The sequence below is a fragment of the Melospiza melodia genome, chromosome 1 (genome assembly GCF_035770615.1).
Source record: "Melospiza melodia melodia isolate bMelMel2 chromosome 1, bMelMel2.pri, whole genome shotgun sequence".
Taxonomy (NCBI): Eukaryota; Metazoa; Chordata; class Aves; order Passeriformes; family Passerellidae; genus Melospiza; species Melospiza melodia.
Genome location: NC_086194.1, coordinates 96,915,730 through 96,940,622, shown reverse-complemented (window position 1 = coordinate 96,940,622; position 24,893 = coordinate 96,915,730). Strand labels below are relative to the sequence as shown.

The window sequence follows — 24,893 nt, the reverse complement described above, 5'->3', positions numbered from 1 at the left end:
AATACAGCTGTTTAAAAGCAATGTGATAACTATCCCAAACCCATTTCCCTTAGATGCTAATTAATTTGAAAGTCTATTTTAACATTTGATGCTACTGTTTGTAGTGATAACAGAATAATATTTTTTCTGATGCAATTGCCTCCAGCTACTAATTTCCTTTTCATTGTTAGTCTCTTCATACCTTTATAGTGCTTCTCAAAAACTAGGCACGATTAAATTGAGAAAGCCATTTGTGAGCAGTAGGCAATAAGAACAAAATGGCACTCAACAAGTACATTCAGAAGATTATAAAGCCTAGAGAACCACTCCTATGGCACCTAATTTCATGTAAACCAGTGAGAATAGGAATAAATCTGCTTTTTCCATCTCTAATTAGAGTTATTTATGTATTTAATATAAAGGGAACGGAATAAGCACTATATTTACTTCTGTAGAAGTAACTAATGGTAGAAAGGCATATATGTCATATTCACAAAGAAAATATTTCCACTTGGTACTAAGAATGCCAATAACTCTGGAAGACTTGAAGAGTAAAAAAGCCACAAAGAAGGTGATATGCTCATTTGGAGACATTTTGTTCAAAATCACAAAAAATTCCTATCTGTAGATGAAAATTTTATTTCATCAATTGACAGGCATCATTACCAGTTTACAGCTTTAATTAAAAAGCCTCAGAAATGGTTTGCTAAAGGCAGCATGTATCCTTTTACACAGTTGAACAGTCACGTTTTCTTGAATAGGATATTATTATCTACACATATTGCAATTTTGATCTCTCTGTTCAAAATTTTCTTGACATTAAAATTATGAAAAATATATAAACCATTTATTAGAAATATCATTATCCTAAGATACTCTCTCAGGAACAGCAAAATTACTCTGTCAGGCTTTGCATGTTTAATAAATTATAATTTCTTCCAAAATTAAATATGCAGCAACACACAAATAAATGAGTTCAAAGCATGAGAAAGTAACTTTTCCTTTATTTCCCCTTAGGAAGATTAACATTGTCTGAGTACCCTGCACATTGCAGCATGAGCCAGGGGAAAAAATACAGGCCTTAATTCAAAGCATCATGTAGGGGATGGCCTCCTTCACTGGGAGCTTTGAAAGTACAGAGAATATATTAGGTATGAACACAGTTGTGTTTGAAGGGAAGTTCAGGCATGAATATTTGCAGAATCAGAGTCTGATACTCTGTCTGGAAGCATTCACACAGGTGGTGACTTCATGCACAGGCCCAGTGTGCCTATTCCTGAGCATAAGCACCAACAGCATCAAACTCCACAGTAGGCACTGCAGGGCTAGCATTACTCCTGCTGGTACTTCTGGCACAATTCCTCATGGCTTCCATGGAAGTGGGAATTGAGTTAAATCAGGCTGTTGTTTCAGCTGCTCTCATTTTAATAGTCTACATATCCAATTAGATCACCAAAGGGAGAGGTATAGGAAGAATTGTTGGAGATACACTGTCTAAAAGAGATAAATAAACAGGAAAACCCACAAACAAGCATCCATTCTTCCTCCTTTTATTCCTTCTCCATGTATAGTGCCCAAGAAAACATACCTAGCAGAAAATTCTCTCACAAGCAGATCTTCTGGACACAGAACTTCTCCCAGGTATATCAGTAAGTCTATAAAGTTTAAGAAAAGTGGGATGGGACCCCACCTATCTGGTCTGAAATGGAAATTTTTTGGGACAATCCAAGGGGAGGTTACTTTTGACAAAAACCCTAAGAAAATGTAATTTCCTTTTATAGGCAGAAATTGCTCTTTCACACACTGATGCTCAAGGTGTGATTTTTCTGTAAATAGGACAGCAACACGTAATCTCTTTCTAAGGCTAACTGCATAGCCTGAGCTCTGTCCTTAACATGGAAGAGATGCTTTGAAGAAGAGAAGAAATGGGAACAATGTCTCCAACCAGAAAAGTCAGTAACTTTCCAGAGATGAACAACACAGATATCTAGGACATAAAGCCTGACATTTCTTGTGAGATTGGGATACGCAGAGGAACACTGTTGAAATGCTGCTATTAGGACAGCTGTCTAGATCTTCCAGTCATGGTCTAGCAGTTTGAAGCAACTGAGGTTGGTTTATTTGACTGCTCAGAGTCCCTGCAAGACAGACCATGGATAAATGCACTAATCCTAAAAGGCATTTCCTTCCTTGAAAAGTTAGGGAGAACTTGTTGATATAGGACAAAGCAGAATTATTTTTCAGATGTCCCTGTACAGCCCTGCCTGGCAGCTCTCAGTACCAGACATTGATATCATTCATATTCACTGTCAGTGAAGAAATTTTGACATATATGTTTCGCTGAATACTCTTTCCAGCAGAGAAGTATATTCCAGATTATATTGTTGAAGGCAGGGAATGTGTGGACAGGTATATCTTTGCTAACACTGTCTGGGTTTTCTCAAGAATAGCTGCATTTGGACATCATGTAGGACAGAAGAGATAGAGTGAAAATATTCAGTTTATAAACTTATAAGATTCAAGCCTAAAAAACTCACCCAGAGTCCAAGATAACCTCTTAGGACCTCCAATCCCCCTGGCTAGACAGTGATGCTGCATGTCCCTCAGAACACTCCCATGGAAGAGGGCTCACCTCCATTCAAAGAGAGGAGGACAACAAGGAAGGCTGAGTTGATTTCTGCTGCAGCACAGAAGGTGGTAGTGCTTGATGGAGTGCTATTGAATAGATGAGTGACAGCAGGTCATCCTTGTGAGGATAACAGCGACTCTGAGCCATCAAGCAGACAACTGCAGTGCCTTCAGACTGTTATCCCATGAATAAAAGAACTGGACAGCTCTCCTGGGCTGCTGGAGAAACCCGTGTGACAACTTGCTCTGAAGGGATGGGAGGTGGCAGGATGCTAAGGAGGCTGTGAAGCTTAGGACTCGGGATGTAATTTTTGGTCTTAAAAACGTGGAGGGGAAGATTTCTCCTGCCTATCATGGAAAATGTTCTTGATACTATGGTCATGTAATTTAAGCCAGGAAATGAGCAAGGTAAGACATCTAAAAGTGTGTGCGTTTTAGAGGAAGAGAAAACTGCTTTAAAGCTATGCTGGGAGGATTAAAGCCAAATGCCAGAGGTAAAACTCAAGGATTGACCTTAAAGAGCACTAAAGCACAGATGATAGATAAAGTGAAAGATAAAAAAGGTAGTGGCAGTATAAGATCAGCATAACAAAAATTAGGCATTTGAAGGTTAATGGCTTCTGATCATTGTGACTTTGTGCTCAATAAACATTTCCTTAAAAATTCCTGTTGATTTGTTTTTTAGTTTGAGAAGGAGAAATAACCAGGTGATAGAGGAACTTTACAAAAATAACTTTAATTCGTCTCAACTCACCCTTTGCTGATGTGGAGCACATTGCATACTCTAGTACCTAGTGACTTAGAATGCAGGCAATTTTTAAGAAAAATATTGCAAAGACAGGTATGGGGTGAAATAAAAATTTACTGTAATGTGATTGATTACTATTCGTGTATATGACCTTAAATTGTTTAAAAGGCATTCACTTTAAGTTTGACTTCAAGTCAAGCCTGAAAGAATTTAAAAAGCTAGAGAATGAAATGTGTTGAAGGATACAAGCTATGTGACCTCCAAAATCCCATCTTGCCACTAAAATTTACTTCCTGCAATTCTAAATCCATTCACTGAGTTATCATTGTGTAAAACTCAAACAAATCTTGTTATCATATTTACATGCATAAATATGAGAAACTCTATGTTAGAACTTTATTGCTCTTCTCAAATGTAAGTGCTAAACTCTTCAGCAGATTACTGGAAGTATCTTCCAGTCCAGTTAACACAGAGGGGTGATTTCAATGATTTTGCTAGAAGTGCAACCAAGAATTTTCAAAATGAGTCCCCAGCCTAAAAATATTGAATCAAATACTCCAGCATAAGCTTTTCCAATTGCTGAGCATCTTTTTTTTTATTGGAAAAAAAAAGGTACAAAAGTCCATCAGTCCCTGCTGTCAGAGTCCCAGCCACCCATTGAACAAAGGGAGGAGGAGTCAGATGTTCTGTGTGAGCTCCTGCATCACAAGGGCACAGACGCTCATCAGCTGCAAGAATTCATCAGCACGGTCTGCCAAGCATTCGTCTGCTCTGGAAACTCTCAACAACGACAGATTTCTGCTTGTTGCTGTAACCCATGCATGCCTAAGGAAGTCATTGCGTTCAAACAGGTCTAAAGAAATTTAACAAAACATTTTATTTTCTTATGCTAAATGATACAGTCATCTGAATATTTATGACTAAATAGGATTGTGAAATTACCAGGCTTTCTCAGGGCTACAGCACTTGACTCAGAATTATATTAATTTAGTTTCTTTTCCATATCTCCTTTTGACTTAAAAATTACCCTAGACTTAGTTTATTGTGGTTTTCTATTAACTTGAAAATGTTGTTTCACACAGTGTTACAGGAGCAGAAATGCTAAAGAATCTTTTTTCTCCTCTGTAATATGGTAGTATGAAGTAAAATGTCATGTACTGCTTGCTCGACAGTAGCAGGCAGGTTTGCATATTATTCATGTTGTCCTGCACTAATAAAATTGCAATACAACTGCAATAATTTATACTGCCCTTTACACTATACAACCCAATAGCTGTTTTGTTGTAGGCATGCAAACTATTATATATGTAAAATATTAGATATTTTAAAAAATTAAAGTGCTTGTTATAAAAAAGTACTTGTTACATAAAACTTGTTATATACTTACTTGTTATATACTTACAAAGACTTGGTTAATATAAAATATTCTAAGAAATAAATTTCTTAGTATAATGAAAATAGATAGGACTTCTCTTTTGCAGAACTCCCAGTTTTAATACTCTGGGTTTAATATTGTGGTATTCTGCTTGAAGGAAGTAAATGCAATCAAATTTACCTATTTTCACATAAAACCATCATCTGATATATTCACATCTGTCTTGAGTTGGTTCTTACGTAGCAGATGCTGTTCCACTAGGTTGTGGGGTATTATTTTTGTTTATATGTTTTAAATAATTTATTGAGCCATCTCCCTTAATGGCAGCAGAAATTTTCTGTACCTTTGCAGAATATCTTCAGAACACCGCTGAGGCATCAGAGACCAAAGCAAAGGAAAATTTGACTGGTCTGCTGTCAGATCATATCCCTTCATCATTTCCCTTTAGTAATCTCATGGATGCCAAGTAGATCACAGAAGAACCCTACCCATGCCAATACATAACAGTGTCAAATACGTTGGTTTGTTTTTCTTTTCTTTTTCGAAGGACAACTAGAAATTGAGGATAAATAATGATAAACAAGCAAACAAACAAGCAAACAAAAGGTCATCAATGGAGAAAACCCAGTTCTATCTGAAGTGTGCACTCAGCAGAGTCACAGAGGGCTTCTGCTGCTGTTCCAGGTTAAGTAGCTATGTCCTATCCTGACCTCCCTTCCTGCTTTGAATCAGCATTATCCTGGTGTTCTCTCAAATGCAATTTCCTTTTCAAACAAAAAGGGAGAGTTCGTAAAAATGTATTTTGGTTTCAGCTGCTTTGTGACCTAACTAGTGTCACAAATGGGTCATTGCTCAGCTGTGCTTGCAGAACTTATGTCAAAAACCACCTGAGGTGTGATGCTAAGTTTGCATAATAAAATGCAACCAAAAATGAGCAGCCAATGCAGTTGGTCGACTTTACTGTCATATAATAACACAAAACCAACAAGAGGAGCATACACTGGACATTTTCAGAGGCATTCCTTTGTTCCAGGGTGTCAAAAACTAGAGATGCCTGTGTGGTTGATGCTGCAGAAGTGGCAGAATTGTCTTTATAGAACATCACACTTGACACACCTAAAAAAAATGCACCCTCAAGTTTACTGACATACTAAAATATTTCTGTCAGTTTTACCATGATTTTTCATTCAGCATTTCACCCAAAAAGCCATAATCCTACATGATTTTGCAGATATTTTCAAATGCACAATACACTGAGGTAAAGCTTTTGTGATAGTCCAGGCTGAGTGCTTTTGAAGATCCCAGTGCAGTAATGTATCTAGTCTTTTAGGAAGGATAGTTTGCATTAGTTAAAATATTTTGGCTTAAAAACCAGAGAATTCTGGAATTAGTTTGACAGAAGCCTAAATAAGTTCTGTCTTTGTATCCCCTTCCAAAGGAGTTCAGCAGTGTAATTTCTCAGAATGCTGTCCTGTGATCTGTACTTCAGCCTTCCCACAATGAGTGTTGTCTACAGCCCATGAGGTGGTGGTGATGTTAAGAGAAGGACAAAGAGATTGTTACACCCTGGGTGAAGGTATGAAAGCTTCCTGACATTGTTCCATGCTTATCATTTGCATGTCTTTCATGCAACACTTGATCTCCCACGAGAAAAAAAACTGTTTGAGTCTTTGGAATATAACTTGACTGGGTTCACAGTCCTTATACATGGCTCCCTACTTCTGTGATTTTAATCAGGAGGTAGAAGGTTTAGTGATGTTAGGAGTCATTATCTTACTTAGAAGGTTTAGTGATGTTAGGAGTCATTATCTTACTTAGTCTGGAATGAGTAGTATCACCGCAAATAAATTACATTTTTCTCCTTTGGAGAAGATCAACCATTATGCCAAATTAATTGACAGGAAAGCAGTGGCTGCAGACAGCCAAACTAATGATGGGTCAGAGTGAAGCGAAGGAAGCTGTTAAACTTTTCATAAGCCTTATAAATCTTACATAGGAATTTTAGTAAAACATGGTAGGTAATATAGGAATTAAAATGTGCAGCAGTTCTGTTATCAACCCTTTCAAACTGGCAATTCTGCCTGTCTACAACTTCCTGTGATTTCTCTTCCTTCTGCCTTTAAAAGGTTTTGTTCATTTGCTTGTCTGACCCTCCAGTCAGCTCCACTGTCTGCTCTGCATTTCTCATTACCAGCTGAGTATCTTATCAAAAGCTGTTGTCATTTGGAAAATGCATTGTTTTCATTCAGTCTCAACATCATTTTTCCTGCTTCATTGAGCAGGCAGAACTGCAAGACAGCCAGGCAGAGGGAAAGCTTTGTCCTGCAATTTAATTAAGTCTCAGTTTTTGGACTGTGAGCAGCAGTAGAAGGCATGTTGGACTTAACACCCTCACTCCTGGCTTAGCAGTCAATCCTGCTACTGTGGGAAAGCAGTAGACCACTTTCTATACCAGTACCACACATTATAGACCCTGAACACCATTTCACCCCGATTTTGAAAGGTGTGCATTTGCCCTTTGCCCTGCTGCCCATGCTCTGTTCTGTCCCCTTTCATCCAGCCCATAGCAGGAGAACCCACCCCCTGCATCCACCAAGGGACCCACTCACCAGGGTCACATCTCATGCTTGGTGAAGAAGACAAGGGCTCTTGCTTGGCTGGTTTTAGGTGTGGAAAGAGCATGCTGGAATGAGTGTCTGGATGTGTATGAGTATCTCTACTAATGGACAGAGTGAGTATAGAAAGAGGGAGCAAGTAAACCTGAATGAATACCTCCAACCCTTAAGAAAGTTGAGAGGGTTAAAGCAGATGCTGTGACTCCATCAGATAGTCAGTCTCAGTAGACACCTAACTTTATTTTGCACTTGGGTGCATCTGACATAAACCCAAAAGGATAAAACAGAGGTGATTCCCGGGCTGCTGTTCCCATGCCTGGCCTGGAATGCTTTGTCTTCTGATAAAGTGCTAAGGCATTAAATATCATAAATACAATAAAGGAGAGCTGGCCCACTGGCATATATCCAATATAAATAATCTTTGATTGTTTTCTTTTGCATCATGTAAATACATAAACATTAGCTCTGTTCTATATCTTTGGGAACCAAAAACTGAACAAATATCTTATATTTTTATCCATTTAAAAAGCTGAAGTAAAATGCTGATGCTGAGATAATAAAAGGAAAAGCAAATAAAATAACCATGCTGACTCTAGAGAAAACTGCAGCACACAGTAAAAGATTTATTGCTTGCTTAGATCATCACTTGGGACTCAGATTTTCAGCTGGATCTGCAAGGGGAAACAGTGAAATCAAGAACTGGAGGCTTCTTTGTGCTGCTTTGAAGCTGATTTGGTGAAGTGCTTATAAAATAAGAGATTATTCAGAACAGCTCTGATGCTGCAGAGCTGCTGCATTTTCCTCTTTCATTTCTCCTCCCCAAGCCTCTGATGTATCAAGGAATGCAGAATCTACAGAGGTCAGTATAAGTATGAAGTAACCTTTTCAAAGGTTTTATAAATTTCATGAGGACGCCAGGCAAAAGTTGCTGGATAAGCATCTCCTCCTTGTTCCCATTTGCATGCTGATGGTCTGACCTGAGCAACATCAGGTTTCATCATTTACTTCTAAAATTGGTTCCTCTCTCCTCCTATCGGGGCCGAATTTCTGTACTGTGTTTCCTTCACAATATTTTAAGATTTATTTTCTAAAATAATCTGTTGCTATAGCTCTGTATTCTTACTATTTCAATGAATGCTGACAGCAGTTTTTCAGCCATCATAGATGATTTTGATTCTCTGCCTTTATTTTCCACAGATTCTATTCCAGCTTATTAAAGATGGATGTCACAGCATCAGAGTAAGGTGGAGGTTGGATCTCTAGAGGTCATCTGGTCCAAGCCATCTGTTCAAGCAGGGACACAAAGAGACATTCACCCAGGACCAACTCCAACAGTTTTTGGGTATTTTTTTAATATTTCCACAGACACTCCACCACCTTCTTGAGGAATCTGTGTCAGTGCTTGGTCAACCTCACAGCAAGAAATGTTTCCTGTTCCTGATATTCAGAGGAAACCTGTGCTTCACTTTGTGCCCACTGCCTCTTTTCCTGCCCCTGGACACCACTGAGAAGTTGTCTCCATCCTCTTTTCACCCTCCTTTTAGATGCTCCTATGTGCACTATGTGTTTTTATAACTGTTAAGACCCTCTCGAGACTTCTCTTCCCTGAATTGAACACTCCCAGCTCTCTCAGCCTTTCCTCACAGAAAGAATAGTCCAGTTCCTTCATCACCTTCTTTTCCTGGATTCCCTGCAGTGTGTCCCTGTCTTTCTTGCACTGAGAAGCCCAGAATTAGGAGACAGTAAAAGTAGAAATATCTGAGATCTGTTTGTATCTACAGTCAGAATATGACTGAAACTTCAAAACACAGAGATCTCAAGAAGTCTAAAACTCTCAAAAATCCCGTTGTTTAAGCTTTATTACTTACACTGCAAACAATATACAAAGTGCAAAATATATAAGAAACTCTGCATGCAATAACTATTTAAGCATAATAATAAACCTTAAGTATTTTAGGAGAGGAAAGTATAGTCAATGCTTACAAACAGACCTAAAGGAAAAATTCAGAAGGAAAAGACTTGGAATCTGACCAGGCTTCAGTTATCCTTGTAGATGAAAGCCCTTAAATGAAAAATATTGGGAAGCTTATTTCTTATTCTATACTAATGAGATAGCTTCATGGTCGACTTGGTGTACCAAAGTGCAGATTACCAACTAACACACTTCCCTGTAGCACATAGGTTTTTCTTAGACATAGTTTTAATTCCTTAGCCCTCATAATTCTCTTTCAAGCCCTGAGAGGTTCACCAATTGAGGTGATTTGATAATGGCTGTAGCCATTAAAGCTCTGTTTTATTCTCACAATTGCTTTCTAGAATACTTGAGAAATCTGTTCCTGAAGAAATTTGAAATAACAGTTCTTGATGAAAAATCAGGAAGACTATTATTTGAGGTAAAATTACAGTTTGTGCCTCTGGGATAAGAACTGGCTTTTCAAAATCACATCACCAGGTGGTACAAGTGCTGTGAAAGAAACCAGAAACTATTATGAACTATTATGATCATATTGTTCCTTTTCCTTCACTTTGGCTACTTTGCTGTTCTGAATTAATTGAAAAGCTTTCCTTGCGAAGTTGTTCTTTCCCTTGAATCTGAATGCATACGTCTTTATTTTCAGCATCCACTTCTTTCACAAACAGGCCATTGAGAGCTGTAGTCCATAAACTTCTTGGGTCTACACATCTATTTCAGTTCAGTCTCCTGAGTGACATTTTATAGCGTAATATGACTGCATATGCCAACAGAAGATCACTTGCTGTTTTTCACAAGCTTCAGTAAGTTGATGAATGACTGCCTGTAAATAAAAGTCTCTCAATTTTAGACTTTGTTTTCAGTTGCTTTTGACTTGCCGGACTTAGGAAGTAATATTTCACACTTCAAGTGCATCCAGGAGTTGATCTATGAAAATTTATACAAGTCAAATGAATCCAACCAGTCCTTTATGCGGCAAAGTCTGATTTTTCACTAGCACAGTCTTTCTGACTTGTGCCAAAAAGTACTTACCTTTGCTCCGTGTTCCTGCCAGTCTCGAGAAAACCCACACAGATCAAAATGTCAGTCTGCATGTGTCCCAAAATTGCAAAGAAGGATTTTTAATGCACAACTCCATCTGCTTCCAGTGAACCTGCTGCAGCATCACAGAGGGCTAATGAGTGACTACATTTACCTTCCCCACTGATCATGTGTGATCGCTGCAGCCTTGAGTAGATAGATTTAAGATTAAGGTTAAGACAAATTCACACCTTTTTGGTAGTTTCTCCTTGCAGTAGCTCCAAGCCAATCACTGAATCAAGGTACCACAGACCCTGAATTGATACAACTGAGCCACATACAACTGATACCAGCTGAGCTGTGATAATTGTCTGCATGCACCTAATCCATCGCAAATGTAAAATAAAATGCAATAATTTAAAATACCATGAAGAGGATTGACACAATAATTTGTTATTCACACTTTGTTTCAGGTGTAGAGACTGTGCTGCTAGAAATCAGTTCCTTTTGATGAACAATTTTTACACAGAAGATAAAGACTTTTTCTGCCTTCTGTTTCAAGAGAAGTCACTTTTTTGTGCAGTTCCTTAAAACAACCCAGTTGCTGGGGAGGAAGACAGGTCATTCAAACCTAGAGAATGACAGAGCAGTACATGGAACCATAGGGGAAAATCTTACAGGAAAAGGGCGGTGGAGCAAAGGATGTGATTGCTTGAGTTCATGAAGTTTGGGATCTAGAAAACAGAACAAAGGAAGAGTCAGAAAGTGGGGAGCAGTGGGATCCAGAAGTAGGAGTTAATTGCCCTATATCATACCCAGCATTGCTGGAAGGTAGGTAGATGGAGATCTTGTTGATTTATAGTAGCTTGGTGTTCAGTGAGCCAAATGAGAATGGGAAGGAGAGAATAGTGAGGAAAGAGCAGATTTGTCTGCTAAATGTGGCATTGGAGCCCCTGGGTGAGCAAGGATAGGTTGGATTCCATCTACACAGGAACTCTCAGCCAATGTTATCCAGTTCTAAATGCAGATGTAGCACTGGCCAGAGAGCTGGATGGGGCTAAGGCCACCACCAATCACATGTGTAACTGGAGCTCCTATAAAAGGAGCTGGAGGCTGTTTGTCACATGGAGCTTTGGTGTGTGTGAGTATTGTTTCTGTCTCCAACAACTGACCCCATGGAACACATGGATAATAAACACAGTATGTGTTGGTATACCACACAGGTGTGGGGGGCTGGGAAGGAGGGGCTGGGGTCCCTCCCTTTTGCCAAGAAAGCTGGCGTAAAACCCCTACAAGAGAATGGTGGGGAGAGGTGTGTGGTAGCGTAGTGCTGTGGGAGTGGTACCAGTTGAACCTTCCGGTTGAACCTTGTGGTGCCAGCCACATGGCACAGCCAACTCACAGCAGCAAAAGGCAGGCCACTCTCTCAGTGGGTTCAGCGGGACACCAGCAGCCCCAGCGCCAGCATCCCAAACAGTGACCCAAAAGCTCCAGAGCCCAACACAGCACTCTGAAGAAACCCCAACTGTGCTGAAAATTGCCACTCCAGGGGGGAAAGGAGGTACTCCTGGGAAACCTTCTCCTACACTGGTCAGGGCATGGGAAAAGCCCCTGCAGGGGGCCCAACAGGCCTGTGGCCATCTGGAGCAGCCCACCCCTCTCATCACTATGGAAATGCCAAGTATGCCTCCTCGAGAGACCTAATGAGCTTGCTCCAAAGAAACACCTTTGCTGAGTATAGCCATGTCTCCAGGAAGTGTGGCTCCATCCTGATTCAGCCTCTGATGGCTGTGACAGTGTTCACAGGGGTCCAAGGAAGAGGGAAGAGATGAGGATCTGACTCCATGCTTCAGAAGGCTTGATTTATTATTTTATTATATATATTGTATTAAAACTATACTAAAAGAATAGAAGAAAGGATTTCATTAGAAGGCTAGCTAAGAATGAAGAACAAAGGCTTGTGCCTTGGACAGAGAGTCTGAGCCAGCTGGGCTGTGATTGGCCATTAATTTGAAACAACCCTATGAGACCAATCACAAACTCACCTATTGCATTCCACAGCAGCAGATAATCATTGTTTACATTTTGTTCCTGAGGCCTCTTAGCTTCTCAGGAGGAAAAATCCTAAGGAAAGGATTTTTCGGAAAATATCATGGCTACAGATGGCCGTGCCTGCTTGCTGTTGCCCTGCAGGGGAGAGCCCTAATGAAACACCACTAGCACAAGGTGCCAGGTCCTAGACCCTGCTACAGCCTCTCTGAACCTTTCTCTGCAGAGGTGTGGCAGCAAAAGTAGTGAGGGAGAGACACAAAAATCTGCAAAAGACGCCTACCAAGGTCTTTCATACTACATACTTTCTACATACTCTAATAAGCTGATACTCAATAAAAGAGAAGGTCAAGCTAGTTTAATAGCTCCTTCCTCAAAAGGGAAGACTGCAACATCTACATATGTTAAGGTTAAACTGACACATAAAACATATGGCAAAGTGATTTCACTTTTGCTATCTCTGTTTTGTAATACTAAAGATTATGTGTGTTTATAGTTTTAAATAGGTTTGTTTGTAACGAGAGGGCAAATAGCGACATTTGTCTGTGTGTGTATTAGTTATAATTGTTTATAAGTTTTAAAGACATTTGTTTATATAAGCACTTAATTATAGTTCTTTATAGTTTTTTTATAATATCATAATTTAGCTAGAGTTAAACAACAAAGCCAACTATTCTGTGGGATATAACTGAGGGATTACTTTTAAAGATGTGATGGGGAAGCCCATCCAGTCTAGTCTCAGCTCTGGCCAAGCTGTGGCCTTAACTGGTGAGAAAGGTGTTCCATAGACCCTTCCAGGCTAACTCATAGCCCTGGCCAGGCTATGGCTTTGTCTGGCAGGGAAAGTTATCAAAACCAGGTATTTCTGTGCTAGCTAAATTGGCTTTGCAAAAGCTTTACTTTGAGATAAATATGGAGGCTTCTGGAAGAAGCCCTCCAAGTCCTCACTGGGAGAAAGAGACCCCTCAGCAATGGCAGACCCTGGGTGATGGTAAAGCACATAAGCAATTGTAAGTTTCACCTTATTGATTTTGTTCTAAGGTATATGTTGTACTCCTATTATGGTTATTAGAACTAAGAAAAGGGGAAAAGAGGGGTGGATATACACTCGTCTCAAAGGTCTTAAGTATTCTCATATTCTCATGTTTTTCTCGTTTTTCAATAAAAATCATAGCATGACCTGGCAAGCCAGGGGCTCATCAGAGGAAAGAGATTGTCAATAGGGAGGCAGTCAGTCCATCAACTTACTCAAGCTCCAGGAGGCAAATATTTAGAGAACAGTGGCAGAAATATGTATGGTTATCATTGAAATGGTTTTGAGTTGAATTATTATTGTTTGTAGTGTTAAGTTGTAATTTTGTAACTTTTAGACATTAAGCTTGTGGCATGCTAACCTAAAAAGATTGCAATGCTAATAGTTTTAGTTGACAGCTTCCGGATGGGAGCATCACAGCTCAAATGATACACAAGGTACTCCACTACCTGTTGAGTGAAAAAGCCTTATTCAAGTAGGCTCATCAATTACATTTTTTACTATAACTGAAAGGGTGAGTTGTGGCATTGGAGTCCCCGGGTGAGCAAGTGTGGGATCTCGGCACCTCAGGATGGAGGTGCAGAGTGGCCAAGAACACCCTTGGGGGGCTCGGGAGTCCTGGAATGTTGCCAGAAGTGTCTGGTGGCAGGCCTTTGATCCTACACAGGAGATGACACCTGTATGAGGACTGGGAGGATTTCACTGGGGTGAATGGTGAAGGGATAAGTTAATTAGAGTGTAAAACACAGGGTTTAGGATTTCTGTACAGGGGGGTCTAAAGAAGTAAGATGGAGGAATTGGGGCGTGTCCTGTCCTTCTTCTTCTTCTTCTTGGCCTCCATCTTCTGTGGTGATGGTGGCACTTTGGGATTGGTCTTTACTAGAAGTGCACTGGTTAATAAGGGTAGAAGGTATTGGGGAAAAATTATAAATATTGTACACGTAACTTCGAGTATAAAGATAAGTGACCGCCCCGGGGGTTGCAGAGTGTGCCCATGGCTGACTTGCTGTGCAGACCTCTGTTGGGCTGAAAGAAAATCTTTTAGATAAACAATTAATAAACACCGAGACCGAGAAAAGATCAGAAGTCTCTCCTCGTCCTTTGAAGCGCCGGGCTGTCCAAGGCCACCCTGGGCCTTTCCAGGTCACCTAAACAGCCGAGAAACCGAGCATCCCTGAGCTATCTCCGGTCATAAATCGGCCGGGAAGAAACAGAAATCGACAAGCAAGGATAGGTTGGATTCAGTCTACACAGAGGCTCTCTGCCAATGTCATCCAGTTCTAAACACAGATGTGTCACTGGCCAGAGAGCTGGATGGGGCTGAGGCCTCAACCAATCACATGTGTAATTGAGCTCCTATAAAAGGAGATGGAGGAATAAACTGGAGGCTGTTTGTCACATGGAGCTTTGGTGTGTTGTCCCTGTCTCCAACCACTGACCCCATGAAGCATGTTGATAACATATTTGCTAAAGACATTCCTTGGGATTCAGAGAAAATGTTGGAGGGAAACAGTTTACGTAGTTTTCAAAAGAAGATAAAGTAGCTGCAACAAAGTGAAATAAATACATCAAGACACTGAGATCAAAAAAGATATCTGTTCTCAGCAGAAGAAAAGAAGAGGATAGAGCAGCACTCCCATGAAGCTAATGGGAGATGGTTCAGCAGTAAAAATACAGAAACCAGCCATGGGAGAAAGAAAGACTGTGGAGTAGGAGACTACTATTAGACAGAGCATAAGAGATATAAGAAAACACTGGGCTAGTAGGAGGACAGAAAGCCATACCAAGGCATCTGCAGCAGAAACTGAGATTAGTTCTGCAGGATTTTAATTAAATAGTTTGGATAAATTAGAACTTGGACTAGAAGTTTTGAAAGTGGGGTGTGCAAAGGATGGACTATAGCTAAAATTGCAACAGAAACTGACAGGAGGCAACAGAGCAAGAAGTGTGCAGAACAACCAGAGCAGCTGAAAAGGAACCAAAATTCATGAGTGTCAACATCTCTTATCTGTACAAAACTGACTTGTTTCTCTCCATCATGATACCATACAGAGAAAAATGGCTTTCACTCAATCTGTTATTAAATGAAGACACTTGAGGTGCTGGAACTAGATGTCCCAGATTTCCTATATATGTATGAAACTGTAAGATGCATTTTAATGTCACAGGGTGGGACTTTTCTTTTTGAAGAATAAGTTAATTCAAAAAATGCAAGCATAAAAAGATTGGAAGAATTATGGGACTGAAAACTCAAGCTCTTACATACTTTAATTCTTCTTGGTGCTTGCACATTAAGGTATGGTGTTCTAGGATTCTGGAAGAAATCTTTATTTTCTTGATCTTAACATGACAAAGTATTTTTTCTAGGAAAACAGAAACTATTCATAAAAGTCTATTGTGAACTAGTTAAAAAAAAAAAAAAAAGGTTTTCCTTTGAAAGCAGATGCAGGGAATACAGTCTTATCCCCTAGATACTGAGGACAGGACTGACCTATGGATAGTACATGACGTTTTACTTTAAAATTTCAGTTTCATGACTCTGGACTTAGTAAAGAAGATGCAGCTTTCCTGCTTTGCTTGGTTCTTTTGGTTCATAAGGCAAAACTCCTGAGTCAAGCAGAGAAGACCTGAAGGACAGTGTTTTGGCACAGAATATGAAACCCATTGTTAATTAGAGTTGTCTGGGATTCACATCAGGGACAATAATCTCATTATACTTTATGCTGGAAGATCATCTTCATGGAAATCTGACAACTTCAGACGTGTCAGTGCAAAGTTGTTGAACTTCTCACACACTGTTAGACAGAGCTCACTAGGAGGTACTGCACGTAATTCAGTCTTGCCCTCCATTTCTGCTTTCTTGTTATTTTGACAGCTTTGTCTATAACATTCATGCAGTATGGACACATAAAACAGTGACTTTTAGGAAGTCCTAAAACCCCTTGTTCCAGAAGTGCAAGGATCTTTACCAAAAACTTGCATAGTTACAAATTACAGACCTTGCAATATATTACAGGACAGCAGCATTTTTTCCTCCTAGTCATCTTCAAACTGTCATAAACTAGAGGAGTCTGAGAAGAAAATGAGATCAGAGTTGTTTTTGCAAGTGTTTTGGGATTTTTAATGGCCAAAATGTACACAGGTCTTCATATTAACATGTTTCTTGAAGCACTATGGATGAAATGGGAATAGACAAACAGATCACTTGAGACACATAAGCTCCAGATTTAACACAGTTTGAAAATTAGGTGCACTGGGGTAATGTTCCAAAACAGCTGCAAAGCCAGTCACCCTTGCAGGTGTTGAATACCTGCAGCTCTTTTTCTCCTTGTGCTGAATTTCCTGTTCATTTCTAAGTGTATGCTCTGTGCCCTTGCACTCCAACATCTCTAGCAAAGACCTTTCTACAAAACAAATCTTTTAAGTTTTCTTCCTTGTCTAAAATTTTGATACCAGTAACAGAAGAAAAGAGAAAAATAATATAACCTTCGCCATTTTCAATGTCCTCCAGCAAAATATTTTCTTTAACAGCTGAATCTGGTTTTCATCCTTAGTCGTTATCTCCCCCTTCCTGATGTGTCTAACATAGCAGATATAAAATTTTTGTCTGATAACATGGATTTAGTTGCTGGAACAAATATTGTTTCTTTTCATGGGAGCTGCTCTAGCTTGCATTGCTCTCTGGAGTTTTGCCTTCTGTTGCATGCAGTGCAGATTTTATCCCAGTCTTTATTGTTTGACAGAATGTTGACTGTTTCTTTTTTCTGTTACGGACTTCTTAATGGGCAAACAATTCCAGGAAAACATTTCACTGAAAATGAATGAATCTGTGGAGAAACTACAACCAGTAGTTGTAGTACTACCAGTACTATCTGGTACTTTGTATGGCTGTGTCTTCAAAGAGCATGACTTGCTTTTCCCCATTTGTTTAGAGTGCATATTTACTCAGAAGTTTCTTGGACTCTTTTGCAATATGATGAAATTTATGAAGTCATTCTTTAGATCTATGATTTCATCTAGATTTTAAGCAGCTTACAGAGGTTAAGATAAAAAAGGATACAATAAGATACAATAAGGTTATTGGTTAAGATACAATAAGGACTTGCAAACACATTTAGCACCTTCAAACTCACACTTTTCTAAATTATGATCTTGTTTTGTTGTTGTTTGTTTTCTTGTTTTTCATTAAGATCATATAAAACTTACAGAATATTGAATACTTATACATTGGTGTATTGGGTCTGGTTGAGATGGAATTCATTTTCCAATAGCAGACTTCACAGTGTTGTGCTCTGCATTGGCACCTGGAAAGGTGTTGATAACACACCAGTGTTTTGTCTGCTGTTGAACAGGTACTGTTCTGTTGAACAGGTACTGCTCTGGTACACCATCCATTCAGTGTCTCCAACATTTCCCAAGATCCTGGGAGGGGACACAACTACGCCACCTAAATTAACAAAAGGGATAGACCATACCGTATGACATCAGCCCAGATATAAAAGCTAAGGAAAGGAGGAGCAAAGGAGGGCATTTGTCAATGTAAATATGTTTGCCTTCCAGAGAAACTACTATGTGCATTGAACTCCCGTGTCCTGGGAAGTGGCTTAACATCCCTTGCTGATGGGAAGTAAAGAATAAACCTTTCTTTTTCTCTTCACTTATGCATGCACAAAGCTCCATTCTTACTTTAGTAAATTGCCTTATCAAGTTGTTTTCCATCCTATTTTCTCTCCCCGTCCAGCTGGAAGGGGAGTGATAAAGTGGCTTGGTGGGCATGTGGCATGTCTCCAAGGTCAACCCACCACAGTCCTTTTTAGTGCCCATGGAGAGACACAAAGTTCTATCTCTCTCTCTCTCCGACTGTCTGATTGTTTATCTATCTATCTATCTATCTATCTATCTATCTATCTATCTATCTATCTATCTATCTATCTATCTATCTATCCATATTGCATGCTATAGTAAGAGCAGCTATCTAGTAGCAAGCTCCTTTGTGGGACATGGGGTTTGTCAGCTGTGCTCCATATCTCTCTGTTTTGCTGAGTTTGCTGGGAATGTGTTAACACAAGCAATAGCTCTGTGCTTTGCCCTGACATGGTAGCCTTGTTATGCAGGGGGAGCTATCTTCTGTGGATGATGAGGAAATACATCTCCCTCTCTCTGCCCAAAATTGATGTGAATGACTTTATAATACAGGCTCCCATGGACATTGCTCATCCTTATTTAAGCTGCTTAATACTGTTAATAGTATTAAGGAATACTACTGGTGCACTATGGGATTTGTGGAATCTGATGTCATCCTGGTGTTAGAGAAAACAAACTTTAAGTATGGAGACATTGAAATGTGCCCTGAGGCATCCAGTTCCTGGGTGGTAGGGTGTGTGGAAGAATTTGGGCAGGTTCCTAGGGGGGTGATTACCTCCAGTTGCCTGTGACTTTACACCTGAACACGTGTCCAACCCTGGCAAACTGACCCATCAGTGATGGAAGGGTGCCTTGCCCACCCCTGTGAAAGCCAGCAGCTGCCTGCCCTGTGCTGGGGCTGGACCTGTGCGTGCCGTGCCGCTGTTCAGTCCTCACAGAGGTCTGTAGTTGAGGCAGGAACCCAAACTGCATTTGAGGACACTATGGCTGACACAGGGCCTCAAACCACAGCAACTACAGTACCTGCACCAGTAGTGAAAACAAAATAACAGATGAGGGAAGCTACAGGTTCATATAATTGATAAGAAAGGTAGGAAGAGGAAAAGAAGGAGGAGGAGAAGGAGGACAATCAGGAGAGGAGAGGTCAGATGAAAAAGCTGGTCATTCAAGAAAAAAATTTGAAGGAGTGAGGCAAATCAAATAGGAACCTGAAGTTACCTGTTCCTTGACCTCATCAGAACTTTGAGACTTGTGGAAAGACTACAGTCGCCAGCCAGGTGATGCTGGGATAACAAGGCTGACAGTCAACAATTAGAAGGTCATGAGGCCACAACAGCAAAAATCCCTTGCTAGAGATGGGGAAATTGAAGGAGGAATTGGAAAAGAAGGAGCAATTTGCAGTCTCTAGAGATGGCCTCTCTAAAGCATCAGGGCATGAAGTCCATTTAAGGAAGACCTTGTGAATTCGCCAGGAAGGTGGATCACTGCAGATGAAGGTATCCAGTACTTGAGAGAATTAGAAGTCCTGGAAGTGCTTTATAGTACAGTAAAAAGTGATAATGTCCTTGTCTAGGTTTAGTGACAAAATTTAGGATAAAATGCCCCGGAATGAGCATTTTCTCTAAAGAAAAGGACTTTGATAATCCTGCTTGCCAATGAGAGAAATAAATCCTAGTGGGTCAAAGTGAAAAAAAAATCCAAAACAGTTTATTAACAAAGGAAAAAACCAAAAGAGTGCCTGCAAGGCACAGAAAAGGACTGAATGATTGCTAGATACTGAAATTTCAAAAACTTGACCCCAACCCCCCACCAGAGAGCATAGCCATGAAGCAAAGATGGTATCAGGGAAAGTGAGGAACAGGAATTAGTGTAGCTACTCGGGTAGAATAGACTGGAATCTTTCTGATGTTATTCTCTTTCTTGCAGAAGGAGAAGCTGGTGAGTTTAAGTGTCCTTTCTGCTGTTGGTTTAGCTGCTTTGAGGTCTCAAGTCTGGGGAGGCCTCCCCACCAGCTCCCCACGTGGGCCAGAAAAAAAAGAAAAAAAAAAGGAAAAAAGAGGAAAAAAAAAGCAGAAAGAGTTCAAGGAAAAAAAAAAGCAAATTAAGAAAAACCCAGCTGTTACTGGGCATAAGCAGACAATTATGAAATAAAGAATCATTATAAAATCACCACAAGACAGTCCCTAAAGATCCAGAGGATGCCCTTTGCACAATGACTACATGGAGGAAGGTGGCTCAAAGTGCCCAAGAAGCACCATCATATAACAAGTTGTCCCAAAACAAAAGAGGCCATGTTCTATTTACTGCTGGATCTTTCTGCATGGTAGGAAACCACTGGAGGTGGAAAGCTGCTGTGTGGAGTCCTACACAATGACTGCTGTGGGAGGAGAGCCTCTTTGCAGAAGTGAAAGCCATCCAACTAGCCCTAGAGATTTCTGAATAAGAAACAAGGCCTGTGTTCTATCTCTGCACTGACTCCTGGATGGTGTTCAATGTCCCGAGGTGGTGGCTGCAGCAATGGAAGAAGACTAACTGGCAACACAGGGGCAAACCCATCTGGGCTGCTGTACTGGGGCAGGAAATTGCTGCACAGGTAGAAGATATGACCCTGAACGTAACTCACATAGATGCACAGGTGCCCAAAAGTCACGCCACTCAACAACACCAGAACATTCTGGGACATAGTTCATGTTTTTCTGTGGGCATGAACCAGCTGAATCCACTCAAAAACCTGACCCTGGGAAGACTTACACAGCTTGTTGGTGTAAGGGGTCACCAGGAAGAGCATAAAATGTAGGGGTATTAACTTAATGTATTAATGTAGATGGGCATTTGGACACTTAAGTAGTGAGTTCAGGGCTAAACAACGTAGATGTGGATGTTATAAAATGGCTTAGGATTCAATATTCCAGTGAACACAGCACGTGGACAAACCATCGAGAGACAATTATTTTTCTTGTGTAGTTGCAAATACAGAATGAGTAAAAAGCACTTGAGTCTCCTAGGAGCATTTGTGAGACAAAAAAATCTCACTGAAGAGTGGTTATACATCCAAATGATTCCACTGTCATATGAAAAACTGCTCAACAATGTGATTAAAGGCTTTCTATCTGGTTGCAAGAGAGTATGGTTTTCAACAGAATTTTGACATCATTGGGGCTATTTTCATAGGCTACCACCAGGGAAAAAGGTTCAGATTTGAGTCTTTGTTAGTGAAGGTTTTGATCCTTTGTCAGAGAAGGAATGTGTCACAGAATCATAGACAAATGCATTTCTATATTTTTAAAAAATGAAGATTATATTAAAAAAGTGAAACAAACAGCAATAGCAATAGTTTTAGGCAAAAATTAATAGTGACTTGACAAAGCAGGAGCTAAACAGTCACTGTTATATGTTTTTTTGCATATGATTACAACTAACATGCTTATTGTATGTTTTGAGAGTATAAGTACTGCGCCAAAATACACATAATTATTAAACATGGATTTAAAAAGTCCAAATTCAATTTGTAATCAAATATGCATAAAAATGCATGCACTCAGTAGACACTAGTGGCATTTCCTGTTCTGTCAAAGTCCCATTTGATAAACATTAATATTTAAAGACTGATGACATGCACTATGTCTTTAATATTTCTTATGAAAATCTGGGGATAAAAATGTTTCCTGCAGTCAGGCAGGCCCAGCACAAATTGGTACTGGAAGTATGTGTTAACAACTGCCTACATCTTAGACTGTGTCTAAGCTTTAAGGAGCTTCCTTATGACTCTGGTTCACTTTAATCTTTTTAATGTGGCTGTAAATAGGTTCTCAAAATCAATATATTACATTTGTATACCAGATTCCCCCTCCTTTTTATATCATTAAAATAAACTATAGCAATAAATGAGAGGCTTGCCTGGCAGGAGTTTCCTTGTGCTGAACACAGCCATGTTGGTCACAATCATGTCCCCAAAGCCTCAGCCAAGACACGTGATGATTGTATATGAGAACATTTGTTCTTTTCAAGACATAGGGAGTAAGTGGTGAAAGGGGCAGTTCTGTCACCCATTGGGGTCTAACTCATACAGACATAGCAAGTAAAACAAACTTTCTCATTACTGTACTTTGGAGATATATTTGTGGAAGACCCAGTGTAGAGGACCAGACCTAAGCACATTTCGTCTCAAACTTTCTGAGCTTTGCTACAGGAAAGGTGTGATCAGAGGAGAGGATCCTGCAGAGGTGGGGCTGAGCTGTTCTCACCCAACTTCCTGCTCCACCTTGAGGCTCATTCACAGCTTCCACCTGCCAACTCATTCCGTGCAGAAATGCTGGCTGTGCATGTGCCAACAAAATAGTGTGAAAAATCTCCTTTACATAAGAGGTGTGGACCAGGTTAACTATAAAAGTCAGGGATTGGGCCCCCTCAGTCTCTCTGGAGGTGTGTTGCGGCATCCTCCAGCACAGTTTGAGGAGCTTGTTGTGGGAGTTGAGAACCTATTGAAGTGTATGTTCAAAATTAAGGGTCACCACTCTTGTGGAAGAACATTTAAGAATTTAAGGGCTTGTTAGCCAACACCTTGTGAATCAAAGTGATGGTACATTAATAGCATGAGAGTTCCCTGACATGTGTTTTTGTTCAGACTCAAAGAGAATTTACAGCAAATATCACATCCTCTACCAGTGGGTTGTGACACTCAGGCACCATGCTGTTCCTTAGTCTTAGCACAGCATCTCTGAAGTCATGTTAGTGTGTGGTAACTTTCATGATCAGTATGATAAGAAGCTATGAGCACTTTATGATAATTCACCCAAACAAGCACCTCCTTCCAATATTTTGTTCAGAGCATCAGTTACCTGTTACAGTGACAGACTAGGTATATTTTATATCTTCATACTAAATTCTTTGCCAGTGCATGCACCCAACTGTCAGCAACACTTTGGGTTGTCAGAGTTGCTAGGAAAAGCTCTCTTACCTAACTGAGCTGCTGCCAGCATCAAGGTCTTGTGCTGTCACTGCACCTATAATGGTCCCCACAGGTGTATCCTCATAGACTTCCATCGTGTACATGGGCTTGCTGAACACTGGAGGCTCATCCATGTCCAACACATTTATCTTCACAGTGGCAGTATCTTTGAATGGACCCACTGAGTGAAATCGATGGTCAAGATGGAGATTGGAGGCCTCCACCTTAAAGGTGTATGCCTTCTTTGTTTCAAAGTCTAATGGCTGTAGAAAGAACAGAAGCAAAACATTAGATTTGACTAAAAATTAGGCATTTCAAAATCACTTTGGTTGGATTAATCTGACAAAACTTAAGATGCCTTTTGTGTAAAATTCATCTCCTGAGCTAATCAATCATTTAAGTTTGTTTTGCAGTTCATCTTATGCTAAGGTGAATTTTGAAATAGGCCAGATGAATCACAGTCAGGAAATTACTGCTTCTCTACATCAAAAAAATCAGGATGACTGGCATGGATGTAAACAGTTACGGTGTAGATGTCTGAAGTTAAATGAGTGAGATTCATCTCTTGCAAATGAGCTGAGTGAAGGTTAGTCAGAGATTTGCATTTGCAGCTCCCATGCACCGGCAATCAGCTGTCTCTAGTGGATCCAGCTCCTTAAGTAGAAGATTTCCTGTTTTTTTTAGCAGGAAAGGCTTTCAGAAGACCATGACAGTGATGAAGATGAGCCCAAATGAAAACTCTGATATATACTAATGAGTCAAACCAAACTTCAGGTACAACTTGGAATGTGAATTCTAATTTGATCTGAAAGAAGTTTTCTTGTAAAATGTCGATCATAGCAGTGAACTGCTATTCATGCCATATGTTTGATCTGCATGTACTTTGCACAATGCAGACTTTGGCTCTGTCTTATGATCCTAGGTGTAATTCATAAGGTCTTGAAGATGACATAGCAGATTTTGTGTAGTTATGTGGGGTTTTGACAGAATGTATCCTGCAAAATAAGGTTGTTTTGATGTGGGTTTCTGTCAAGGCATATCAATTTAGTGCCTTTGCTTCTAGAAAAGTAATCATCTCAAAACCCTCAATACAATCTTATTTAGTTGAAAAGATGCAGAAGCTTCATTTTCATTTAAAGGGTTTATCTGCATTGGCTTTCATGTTGTTTTTAACGTTTCTAACAAAGCCTTTTCCTGATGTCTGGGTAACACTGGCACCTAGTGGTTTCTGTCTATAATTGTTAAGCTGGAAATTTGCTATCAGGAATGAACAAAAAAAGAATACGTTCACATGTGTATGAACAAAAATATTTCAATGTCTGTTTTTTTCTCCCCCAGTGTTTTCAGACAGTTGTCATAGCCAGGATGGATTTAAATTCTTCAGTTTTCTGTCCTTGTCACAACAGGACATAATTGGCAAGATGACTTGTGTAAATTGAAATAGCTCCATTAAAATCAATTGAGTTACCTTGACTTGCATTAGCTGAACCATAATGATTATAAATCCTTATAAAAGACTTTGTCATTTAAATAGACTAGATGCTAAGTCTTTTTTTTTTTTTTCTTTGAGCTGGGGACTTAAAATTATCCATATAAATTTTAATGCCATAGAAATAATCACACTTGAAAGTAATTCACTACCAAACACAACCATCCTCCTACAGACAAAATTACCAGAAAAGCCAGTATGTGCTGTACCTTTGTGTCTGGACTGACAGAAAGAAGAAGAAACTGATCCTGAGAAGAAACAGACAAAATTAAGTCTGGTAGATCTCATGTCCCAGTTGTGAAATCCTAAGATATTGCCTTCACTAAAAACAGACAAGTTGGTCCATTATCCAAATTGCTGCCACAAATATTTTCATTTTCTATACTACTCGTA

The 24,893-nt window shown here is 39.8% G+C and overlaps 1 protein-coding gene across 3 annotated transcripts in view; it reads right to left on the bottom strand.

The window, feature by feature from the left end:
- The window catches only part of CDH12 (cadherin 12), a 532,349-nt gene that overhangs the window by 19,598 nt on the left and 487,858 nt on the right, over window positions 1–24,893 (bottom strand). For all 3 annotated transcript variants that reach the window (XM_063162441.1, XM_063162433.1, XM_063162424.1), the window contains one exon: window positions 23,021–23,274. In XM_063162441.1, the coding sequence (XP_063018511.1) occupies window positions 23,021–23,274 (254 nt within the window). The remainder of the gene's footprint in view (window positions 1–23,020; window positions 23,275–24,893) is intronic.